The 12732-nt window shown below is 35.7% G+C and overlaps 1 protein-coding gene across 1 annotated transcript; it reads left to right on the top strand.

Moving 5' to 3' along the window:
- Positions 1-2: 2 nt before the first annotated feature.
- On the top strand, positions 3-7846 carry LOC139119903 (T-complex protein 1 subunit eta-like). The gene is made up of 10 exons (XM_070683857.1): positions 3-252; positions 1572-1725; positions 2138-2244; positions 2839-3017; positions 4136-4307; positions 4710-4874; positions 5159-5292; positions 5475-5779; positions 6181-6369; positions 6799-7846. Exons 1-10 carry the CDS (start codon positions 202-204, stop codon positions 7014-7016), a joined length of 1674 nt encoding a protein of 557 aa, XP_070539958.1. The 5' UTR covers positions 3-201; the 3' UTR covers positions 7017-7846.
- Positions 7847-12732: the final 4886 nt, after the last annotated feature.

Raw genomic sequence — 12732 nt, 5'->3', positions numbered from 1 at the left:
CCAGTAAGGGATTCCCATGGGAGTAAACTGGGCAAATTATGAATTATGAACATTATTTGCGTAGCATTTTAAGATCATATTAAAGAAACTCTTAAGATATTTCTTCGCGACTTTGTGGTCTTCATGGTGAAGTAAGCCATGTAAGGGAAACACCGAAAGTTTTCTGAACCGGATGGGCGATTGGATGTGTATGCGTCGAACATGGTCCAGTGCATTGTGGGATATAGATTCCGCCATAGTTTCAAAATGATGGTGAGTATAAACCTCAAATGATTTTCATATCCCACGTCATCGGCGTGTCTCTCCATCACTATCGAATCGCCAATAGGCGAAAATTTTCTTGTAAATTTCATAATTAGTCAGAAGTGTGTATTTCGGCTTTGTTTTTGCTAATATCAGTGCAAACTCTATCTATTCTGGCTCATCTCTCCATGAGATGGCATGATCGTGTGAGTACATGCATACTCTGTCGCCAACTATGTACATCTTCTTGGGTGCACGATATTCTTAAGCGCACCGCGGCTTTCGCAGGTCGTCGCAAAGAAAAGATCGACCGTAATAATTTCTGCTGTAAAGTCACTTTTCCTAGTATAAATTCGATAATATTTAAGCACAGAGTGTAATCATATACTAGTTTTGCCAGCAATGATTCATCATTTCATTCGGTCGCAGTAATTGCCCGTTATTATCTAGGAACCCATAATGCAGGGAATCTATAGAAGCAATCATAGTCTGTATTTTCGTGTGAGAATGTTACCTTTTACATGTTTGGGAAAGATGTAAATTCTCACACACGCCACACACACATTAAAGTAGAACACTTTCAAGTTTTAAAGCTATTGCAGGTGACATGACAACTATTAAATATGAATAGGGAGAATTTCGTATTAATTATCAAGGAAGCGTAAATTGCAAACTTGATCACCATAATGAGAAGGTAATTTTGCCTGTGAGTCTGCTCAGATGTTACTTCTCATATCTGTCTATAATTCATATTATTTTCATATATATTTCTGTCAAAGCAGAACCTCTCATATAAATTTGACATTATTTCTGTAAAAGCAGGGAAGAGTGCGCAAATTAGGAAGATATTTCAATAATGTCATTATCTGAATGGGATGCGTTTCAGGGTTGAGCTAGGGTTCCACTATGCAAAGGCAATCCTAAAAAGGACACATCCTCCAGTTAATGACTTATGTACTCCTGTCTATTGAAAAAGTACCGTCACTAAATCCCAATACTGTAGTACAGCTATACATGATTGTGAAGGGGGTTAACAAGCATTTAATATTTTTACACCCAAGCACTGATCAAGTTAGCAGTCCCCAATATTGAAAGTGTAGTACGCCTGAAAGTGAGGCTGTTCATTGCAGTTCTTTAACTGAAATTATGTTAAAATGATTAGTTGTTCTTTTGTTCCATAATTACATTCGGAAATTGAATGTGTAGTGTCAATTCATATGATTAGAATGAGGCTTCAAAATCTTCTTTGCTTATCATAACATAACTACTCTGAGTTATTTCCTTGCAAGTTAGCACTCTGTAATAAAGTTTGATGTTTGTTTCCATAGCAACCAGCAATCATCCTCCTTAAGGAGGGCACAGAGGCTTCACAGGGCAAATCTCAGATAGTGAGTAACATCACAGCATGTCAGGTGATTGCCGATGCAGTCAGAACTACTCTAGGTCCACGTGGAATGGATAAATTAATCGTTGATGGGGGTGGTAAGTGATGCACATATAATTCTGTATTAAAATCAACCAAATATATTTGTTTTCTTTAGAATTCGATGTTATATATGTTATTTTTTTCGTGAATATTTTGAAAACGGTGAGACGAATGTCTGTTCATTTGTGGTGCTGTTTGTGCCAGCAGATAGCTACATATCAGAGCAGAACTTGTGTTTTGTGCCCAAGGGGCTTTGAAGTGAATGTTTGACACAGTGTATCTCCTGAGAAGTTTCACAAAGTTTTCATATTAGCATGTTGAATGGATTGTTGAGTCAAAGACAGAGAACTGTTCAACTTCAAATGATATTTCTATTAAATGTGACAGCTAGGCCAAGCTATCATGCTTTCAATTAGATCTTTATTATACAGTTCAGTACATATTCTGTTCACTGTTATATTTTTACAGGCAAAGTAACAATATCCAACGACGGGGCGACCATTTTGAAATTGTTAGATGTTGTTCATCCAGCAGCGAAAACTCTTGTTGAAATAGCAAAGTCACAAGATGCTGAAGTGAGTATTGCAGCAATAGAGGTATCAGATGGAATTTTGATTTTAACTCTGTACAAATTTGCAAGATGGTAATTGCTGTGTGTATATATATCGTTGGAGAACGATAACTATGCTTAAAAAAGATGACATTTGTTGTGGTAATCGTATGTCCATTTATCTCACACGCATCCCCCCAAATTCCTTTATCAGGGGTCAATTTACAGAGAAACAATATATGGTCATTCCAAATTTTAGCTGTGAAAGGGGTAACATGATGGATATAAAAATTTTCAAGGGTATACAAGTAATGCATTATGTTTCCACAAGGTAGTCAGCTGAGAACAGCTCTTCAGTGCTTTCCTCGGCGTTACACTTGTGGTAGAACAATAATGTATGGCCATGTGCTTGGCATTTCTGTGCTGTTTTAGTGTAGTTTTACCAAGCAGCATGTCCCCCTTAGGTTTCCTAAGAGAGTCGGTATTAGTGTTCTCAGACTTCTACCATAGTTAGGAAACCTACATCTTGCATGATATTTACACATCTGTCTCACCCTGATGGCATACTTGAGCATGATAATATAAAATTTTTCATACTCTACACTGCTATCTTGTTTAGGTCGGTGATGGTACTACAACAGTTACCATGCTTACGGCAGAATTTTTAAAGCAAGTGAAGTCTTTTGTAGAAGAAAATGTACACCCTCAAGTTATTGTCAGAGCGTATAGAAAAGCCACCATGCTTCTGCTCGATAAAATTAAAGAAATTTCTGTGAAAATCAAGAAAGATGATAAACAGTAAGTATTTGAATTTCTACAAGCACCTCAGAATTTGTAATGTCTTTTCTTGAGATGCCTTGAAATTAGCTTGCCACTAACATCATTTTGGAAAGCAATCTTTCTAGCAGGCTGCCTTCCCTGACAGGATCTACTGACAAAGATGCTGTTTGACTAAAGTCTTTCCTATCTCATGGCAAATTTCAGAAATCAAAAATTTGAAAACCCTCTAACAGCTTGTAATGCACATGCATTCAAGTAGAGGGCACATAAGAAATAGATGACTTTTTGACGACAAAATGCCAGCAGTTGACATTTAGTGACAACAAATAAACTAACTGGTCTACTGTTGTGTGTCATCTGTTGATGTGATTCTCCATTGATATGAATGAAAACAGATTCAGTTTAGTCATTATTCCTACACTCTACCATTTGTAATGTCCGTAAAAGGCAGTTTTTATCCCAATGCACAGTTGCTGTAATATTCTGATCATTTTGCATTCTTTTTCCTTGTGCATGTTTATACAAAGAAGTGACAGATGCAAAAGCCTGTGTTGATTAACAAAGATGTACAATCTAATGCGGTCAGCCAGAGCTATAGAGTACTTCCTTTGTCATCAGTTTCTTTTGATAATAAGTTTATTAGCCTTATCGATAAAGATAGGAATTTTCCTTGATGTTGCCACAGATATACACATACAAAACCTTGCACATCTAAAAACTAAGCACAGACAGTTAAAATAATGAAGCTGTGAAAACTACAGGACAAGAAACCTGAAAAATATTAAAAGCAGATTTACCTAGTAGAAATACTACAGTTTTTAACTGCTCTTTGATAAAAGATATTTTTGAAATGACTTGTCCTACATTTCATAAATCTAAAACATTTCCCAGAATGTAGAAGTTTAAAACCATTCTAAAGTTTAAAGTACTGTGAATCATCTTTAAGCAACTTGCTGACAAATTGTGTAATAGCAGTCCGTAATTGATAGCAGCACCTAATTTCACGTCCTCCACTTGTATTGAGGTCATTTTGAGCACATAGTTGACTAGCCAACTCATCATACAGTGACAACAACCTGATGGGGTTGAATTGTCGCCATTAATTTCATACTTTTGTGAATTCTTTCTTGTCACAGGCAACTTCGTGAACTACTAGAGAAATGTGCGGCAACAACACTGAGTTCAAAGTTGGTGGCTGCAAATAAGGAATTCTTTTCAAAAATGGTAGTAGATGCAGTAATGTCATTAGATGAACTCTTACCATTGGATATGATTGGTATCAAAAAAGTTACTGGTGGTGCATTAGAGGTAAGTGTGTAAGTGTGACAAACGGAGATGAACAAATCTATTATGTATCAAGTGGTTCTAAAGGTGGTATCTGGGAATTTCCCAGCTCATGCTTTGTGGTTCATTGGTGTTGCATATATTCTTTCCCATTTCTATTAGAAACTAATGAAAATGAACATATCCGTTAAAAGTGAAAGTGAAATTGTTCCCGTTTACAAATATTTTATGTCAGTTTCAAGTGAAAGCATTCTGTGTGTTTAGAAAATATATTATGCAATATGAAAGTGAAAGTTTCACATCCATTTCCTATGCACATTTCAAGCTCTGCACTGTAGAGATAGTCTAATCTACCACACCAAATTTTGTGAATTTCTGTGTCAATTCCTGGATCTAATTTCCAATGTGTTTCTATTTCTCCTGCAGGATTCAATGTTGGTTAATGGTGTCGCCTTCAAGAAGACATTCTCCTATGCTGGCTTTGAAATGCAACCTAAGAAGTATGAGAATCCGAAGATTGCACTCCTCAATGTGGAACTTGAGTTGAAGGCAGAGAGAGACAATGCTGAGATCAGGCTTGACAATGTCGCGGTAAGAAATTCTCCACAAAACCGTTCAAAAATAGAACACTCCATGATGAAATGCAAACATCCTGACTTACATTCTCAGCTGATGGGGGTATACATAACATACATTTCTGTACTCTTCTCACCATCTACCCCATTGTGAAAAATTTGAATTATTTAGAAGAATATGATTGGGAGGAAAAAATTATCATACTCAAAGAATTAAAATAAATTATCGTATGCTGTTTAATAGTTGAAAATGATAAGGCACAATGCAATATTATTTATGTTTTTAACTCACATAAACAGGAATACCAGGCTGTTGTAGATGCAGAATGGTCGATCTTATATGACAAATTGCAGAAAATCTACGACAGTGGGGCCAAAGTGGTCCTATCAAAACTTCCCATCGGTGATGTGGCCACTCAGTGGTTTGCTGACAGGTAAGTGTTATGCTTGCATTCCGTATTTTGTTTAATATAATTGAGGAAAAGGAAAATCACATAACAAAGTTTTAGATCTGTACTTCAACAAGTAAAAATCTAAGAGTGACCTGCAAGTATTCATGAAAATTTGAAAAGATCCCCCGTATGCCTCAAATGAAAATCACCTCACTTCATTTCAGGGACCTTTTCTGTGCCGGTCGTGTGCCAGAGGAAGATCTCAAACGTACTATGAAGGCGTGTGGTGGCGCCATCCAGACATCAGTGGAAAGTATTACTGATGATGTACTGGGCAGATGTGAATCTTTCCTTGAGCAGCAAATCGGTGGAGATAGGTACAACATTTTCAGAGGCTGTCCCCAAGCCAAGACATGTACCCTGATACTCCGAGGTGGTGCAGAGCAGTTCATTGATGAGACTGAGAGATCATTGCATGATGCCATCATGATTGTCAGGAGAGCCATCAAGAATGATGCAGTTGTCGCAGGTACAGTTCTCGTCTCCGTACACAGTTATAGTGTGTGCATGGTGGTTGAGAAATGAATGTTTGACACAGATACACATTTGAAGTTCAGATATGATCAGAGTATACAATGTGATATTTTAGTAATCTAAAACTATATCCTTCTGCATCAAGTTGATTCTCAATGTATATCAAGAGTATTTGCATATGTCAGAGATCATATAGGTAAATCTTGGTGTACAGAACATACTTCTCATAGCTCTCCCATCCATAGCCTATGTATGAGAGACAATATATTAGTATTTATGTATGCAAAATATTAGTCATTGTTCAATTTATACTCATCAATTGCAAAATCACTGTAATTGGTCTTTCCAATTCAGTAATTAATCCAGTATTTTTGCCTTTTCATTCTCGTTTCACAGGTGGTGGAGCCATTGAAATGGAACTTAGTAAATATTTACGTGACTATTCCCGTACGATAGCAGGCAAAGAACAGATCTTAACTGGTGCCATGGCCAAAGCTCTGGAGTGTATACCTAGACAACTTTGTGACAATGCTGGCTTTGATGCAACTAATATATTGAATAAACTTCGACAGAAACATTCACAAGGTATGTGAACTGGCTTTAGCTAATTATGTGTATTCACAAAAATGAATCTTTGTTAGTACCCATGGACAAAGTCCTCTGCATCTATCAAACAGTCTTTTCAGTCTAAAACTTTGACAGAAACATTCACAAGGTATGTATTCACAAAAATGAATCTTTGTTAGTCCCCATGAACAAAGTCCTAGGCATCTGTCAAAACAGTCTATTCTAATTTTGAAACCTAAAGGAACCAGCACAAATTTAGAAATCACAAATTAGTCCCAAAGTAATACTGATCACTGCTACTATGTTCTGATAGGAAACTACTTGTGCACACATACTTGAAGTACAGAACATTTTTGCTGATATATTTTTCAAACTGTGTCCCAGAAATCATTTTCAAATGCAATTGTGTCAGTAATTGATTCTCTGATTATGATTTGAACTTTGCAGGAGGTATGTGGTATGGTGTAGATATCAACACAGAGGACATAGCTGACAATATGGAAGCCTTCGTGTGGGAACCAGCCATTGTCAAAATGAATGCTATCACAGCAGCATCCGAAGCAGCCTGTCTGATCCTCTCTGTAGATGAAACTGTCAAGAATCCACAGTCAGGGGGTGGTCAACCTGGTATGCCAAGGGGTAGAGGCAGGGGCATTCCACGTTAAAGCCTACATTTACTGGTTTAGATAGGGCATTGCTTCTTGTTCCTAGGTGTGTCTCCCCCTTGGATACAGCCTTCTCTTGATAATACTAGTCAATTGAACAAACACAGTGTCACTGCTTGTATCACTTCATGTTCAGGGATTTTCTCTTTGAAGCTACACTTTCCATTCCCAGCTGGTGTATCTGACAAGATCTACCATGTAGTTCTGAATAGAGCTCTTCATGAGGTGACCCAATTACAAGTTTCCATTTTCCCTGTGAATGTATGTAAGCAAGTAGGTGTACCCGTCTGCTGGTGTAAATTGTATCTCCGTGTCTGCAATACTGACTTGTAAAATAGCCAGGTATTGATATATTTATGAGAAACTCTCCTAGTTGTACTTACCAAATAAACTCACGCTGATCAGTTTCAAGTAAGATACGTATATGTGACTAGATGCAATAGGAGGAATCGTGATTTTACTTCAGTAGTCAAAGTTGAGAAAGGTGATATAGTGTTTGGAACTGATCAGTGAGGAGTTTATTGGTTTTTGAAACCAAGATTTTGCTTGTTTGTCTGTCTTTTAAATGAAATGCACCATGGGACATGTCTCTTGGCAGAAAAGACAGTTGTCTTTTGAAAGTAGACTGCAGTATTTCTGTGTACAAAGAGTGCTAAGAAGGTTAGCACACTTCAGATTCATTCAGTCTATTACATCAAACACTCCATGCACAATATTCTGTTTATTTTTTATTGGTAATGTCCGCTTTTCATTTTGTACAAATCTCTGCTTTTGTGTTTTGCATTTTTTTTTTCCAATAAACGAATAAATAAATGAGTGGCATTGGGAAAGTTTCATTGAAGTTTGGTAATTCCGCATACATAATTGAAAATTTTGCCTCTGTTTGATGTTCTGAACATTTCTCAGGAAGTTTGATGTAAGGAAAGCACAAACACAAAGGAAAAGCAAGTTATTTCTTGCCCACTGACATTCAACAGTAAAGCTCACAGTACCTCAGAGACACATGGCCCTGATAGTGGACCAGTTGAAAGCAATGCATGGCCCCAATAATGGACCAGTTGAAAGAGACCTGCCCCAAATGATGCACCAGTACAAAGAGACACATGGCCAAAGTAATTGACCAGTTCAAAGAGATGTGTGGCCTAATTATCCCTTTTAGCACTGTAATTTTTCCCACCAAAATTTCAGTGAAATATTTTACCAATTTTTATGAATTTTTCTGTAATTGTTTGATAATTTTGGACTAAATGGTCTTAATATTTCAATGGCTACAATTTTTGACCAAAATTTTGCGAAAATCTGGAAAAAATTGTCTAGATCTGAAAAAAAGTTGCTGGCTATATTATATTCTATAAAGGCAACAAAACAAAAGTTGACTGGCATTCAAAGGGTTAATTGACCAGTTCAGCACTCTGGCATGGATAAATGTTAAACAGCAGTGTAAAAGTGCCCTCACACAAGTGAACATTAAATCAATACTCATTGCAGGAAAAGTACTTTTTGCCTCACTATTCTTTACTCTAATATATTTCACTCATATGAATTCTCAGTACATGCAATGAGTGAGCTGCTGCAGAATTCCCACAGATTTTTAGCTCGCATTTGGTTATGTATATATACACCAAAGAGAGCTTATACGGTAGGTGGTGGCGTCTGTTTGCAGTTTGTATATGTACGCTAGTCTATATCAAAAACTCTGAAACCGCAGCACCCACCATCTTAGAATGATATTTGGTGTACAGGTGCACCTAGGGTTGGTGATGTGAATTTGTTCAAATGAACATGTCCATGTCAAACATATGCAAATGAGGTTAAAAAGGAAAACCCTGCAAATTGCTAAAACTTTAACTACAGGCCAGAGATGGTTGAAACTTGGCATGCAGGGTGTTTTAGGTGACCTTTGCTAGATGTGTACAAATTGTGGTGAAATTTGTATTTTAGGGGTAATTTTTTTCTGTTTTTGGTCAAAAAATCTCTGAAACTACTTGTCAAATTGCTTTGAAACTTGATATCTTTGAAACTTGATATCATATTTTTTTGGTCAACCTAAGATTACTTTCTTCATATTGTGATGAAATTTTTTGTATTTGTATATTTTGGTCAATTTTTCCCATTTTTGGACAAAATATCATTTTCTTGGAAACTGCTGGTTGGATCGCTTTGAAACTTGCATGATCCGAGGTTAACTTCTGTCAGATTTGTTCATATTGTGGTGAAAGTTTGATATTCGCATTTTTTGGGCAATTTTTTCCTATTATGGTAAAACAAACATTTTCTCTGAAACCGCTTGCATTATTGCTTTGAAACTTGGTACGTATCTTCCTAGAGAAAATCTTGGTTGAGTGCCCTCAAAGTGTGTGCAATTTTCCCATTTTTGGACAAAAAATCTCTCAATCACTTGTCCAATTGCTTTGAACCTTGGTATTCATGTTCCAAAGGGTAAAATTTAGTTAAGTTTGTTCAAATTGTAATGAACTTTGCATATATGTATTTAAAAATCTTATCTGAAATTGATGGTCCCATTTCTCCGAAATTGACATGAGGGTTCTTATGGATGTTCTAAATTAGTTTTGTTCAAATGTTGACAAAACCTCCAACATTCTAATTTTTGTGTCAGTTTTTGCTGTTTTTTTTGGAACAAACACCATGCCAAATATGTCATTCTTTTATCCCCAGGTCAAAATGCAAAAACTTGAGAGCTGCTTCACACTGCACCTTTGCACTCTGTAGGTAGGTGCATGCTCAACTGTAAATGGGAATTTGTTCTAATGAAATTCTCATTTAGCAAAAGTACATTAATGAGCAGAAAAAGTGTAAACTTGGTGAAAATTTCAATAACTGTGAATCAGAATTTTACATGTTGGTGATGGTTTGTAAGAAATATAACCAAAGGCCTCTAAGCCAATAATAAGTTATTTTCTTAAGTATTGCCACTTCATTAAAGCCCAAATAGCTGCTAATTTTATGCATTATTTAGCTGCTAATTTTATGCATTATTTTCATTATTTTATTTTCAAAGCAAAGTTGGTTTGTGTAAATGTGCTACCTAAAGGACGTGTATATAGGTATCACTGCTTGCTGATGCACATCGGTACACAACGTGATCATCTAAGGAACAATCATGCTGTTTACTTGACTGCATAACACATGATGGCTGACATTTTGTTGTTGTGATCTTTATTTTCTTTGTATGTGATTAGTTTCTGAACATGGTGGGAAATCTAAAATGATGTTAAAACTTTTGAGTTTACATGCCACTTCTACACTTTTGACAGAGTTATACACTTTCAGTCTTTAATGGGTCTTGTTAAAAGAAAACTCATGGAAAACAGGATATTTTGAGATTGGTTTCTTACACATTCACAGCTATTGGGGCTTTAATTGCCAAATAGTGCTTACATTATTTCTATGCGATAAAATATTACAAGAGGACATCTTTACTTTGTATCATATATTGTATAACTAATTGTATTAACTTATTTTGATTTTATACTAGGCTGCAGGGTGTTGTATAGATGTGTGTTCATTGCAACATTGACCAACCATTACATAAATTGCCTTGGTATTTGATGGAGAGAGCATCAAAATATATTGACATGATGAATATTATATGCTAAGGCCTATAGAAGCTATTAAATATCCTATGTATACTTACTCAGGCCTGCCACATCGAAAGAAATGTGAGCAAAAGTGGCATTGACACTATTTTTTCCTTTATTTTGGTCAAAAAATCTCTGAACTTGCTGGTCTGATTGCTTTGAAATTTGATATGAGGGTGCTTACGAATGATCTTCATTAGCGTTGTTCAAATTTTGTCGAATCTGAAATATTGTATTTTTTGGACAATTTTTACTGTTTTTCCAAAAAATGCCAAATATCTCACTCTTGAATTCCCTAGTCCAATTGCAAAAATAGTGACAATGTCACTGGTCGCTCCCATATAGTTATCAAAACAAGCTAAAATCAAGCTAAAAGATTTTTTTATCACAAATAGAAACAATTCCCCCAATAAAATAAAATTATACAAATTTCACCAGAATTTGATCAAATCTTACTGACGTCACCCATAAAAACCTCTACACTAAGTTTCAACTCAATCGGAGGTGTGGTTTCAGAGTTAAAAAAAATTTTTGATCAAAAATGAAAAAAATAGCCAAAAAATGCAAATATGCAAATTTCACCACGATTTGCCCAGATTTGAGAAAGGTCACTCCTATGCACTTCCATACCAAGTTTCAAATCAATCAGACTTGTGGTTTCAGAGAAGAAGATTTTTTGACCAAAAATGGGAGAAAATTACAAAAAAATTCATGAAAATAGCAAGTCCAAGATACTGACCCAAGATGTGCACAATCATTTCAGGTCAGCCCAAAGTACTTACATGCTAATTTTTCATCTAATCTGCTCAGTGGCTATTGAGATTTGCAATAAAATGTAAACTTGTAAACATATATACATATGGCTATGGGAGCTAACAAACGACCCAATGGTCGACAGAGCTCTGCTGTGTTATGAAGAGAGCAACGTTTTGTGACATATGTATTGATGAAGAAGGTTGAGATCTTTGATAGCTCATTTCAGGATGGCCTGACCTAAAATGGCAAAATTAGCTGCAAAAATACAAAATTGATGATTTCATCATAATTATGTATAAAAATGTATACCAAATATCAAAGCTATCACATGAGTAACTTTTGAGAAACAAATATTTTGACCAAAAACGGCAAAAACTGACCCAAAAATACAAAAATTGAAGATTTCATCAAATTTCACTATATCACACTAAGAGAACCCCCAGGAACCTGTATACCAAATATCAAAGGCATCAGACAAGTAATTTTTGAGAAACACATTTTTTGACCAAAAATGGCAAAAATCGCACCAAAAATACAAATTGCAGATTTCATCATATATTCTGTATATCATATTTAGTTTTATCTGTAGGAACCTGTATACCAAATATCAAAGCTGTCAGACGAGCTGTTTTGATGAAATAAATTTTTGACCAAAAATGACAAAAAAATTCCTTAAAAATACAGATTTGCTTATTTCATCACAATTTGAACAAATCCAAGTTGGGCTATCCCTAGGGACCTGTATACCAAATATCAAAGCTGTCAGACGAGCGGTTTTGATGAAATAAATTTTTGACCAAAATGACAAAAAAATTCCTTAAAAATACAGATTGGCTTATTTCATTACAATTTGAACAAATCCAAGTTGGGCTATCCCTAGGGACCTGTATACCAAATATCAAAGCTGTCAGACGAGCGGTTTTGATGAAATAAATTTTTGACCAAAAATGACAAAAAAATTCCTTAAAAATACAGATTTGCATATTTCATCACAATTTGAACAAATCCAAGTTGGGTTATCCCTAGAGACCTGTATACCAAATATCAAAGCTGTCTGACCAGCGGTTATGAAGAAGGAGATTTTTTACCAAAAACGCCTTTTTAGGCACTAATTTGTATATTTTTGGCAATGACAACTTCATTTGAACAAAATCTCATCTACAGCCCATCATCCATGTACACACCAAATATCAAGATGAAATGTGCAGCGGTTTCGGAGTTTTTGATGTTGATGGACAGACATACAGACATACAGACATACATACATACAGACATTTTCCTAGCCTATAAGAATAGCTTCCATTGCCATATATACATATGGCTATGGGAGCTAAAAACTTGAGAACCACTATGCATTTCAC

Source organism: Ptychodera flava, chromosome 20, assembly GCF_041260155.1.
Source record: "Ptychodera flava strain L36383 chromosome 20, AS_Pfla_20210202, whole genome shotgun sequence".
Classification (NCBI taxonomy): Eukaryota; Metazoa; Hemichordata; class Enteropneusta; family Ptychoderidae; genus Ptychodera; species Ptychodera flava.
Note: the sequence above shows the minus strand (reverse complement) of the source record. Positions and strands in the feature narration are given on the sequence as shown.

Coding starts and splice junctions, on each gene's coding strand:
- LOC139119903 (XM_070683857.1), top strand. CDS start 202: ATGGTCCAGTGCATTGTGGGATATAGATTCCGCCATAGTTTCAAAATG. Junction 253..1,571: donor GCCATAGTTTCAAAATGATG/GTGAGTATAAAC, acceptor TTGTTTCCATAG/CAACCAGCAATCATCCTCCT. Junction 2,245..2,838: donor CAAAGTCACAAGATGCTGAA/GTGAGTATTGCA, acceptor TATCTTGTTTAG/GTCGGTGATGGTACTACAAC.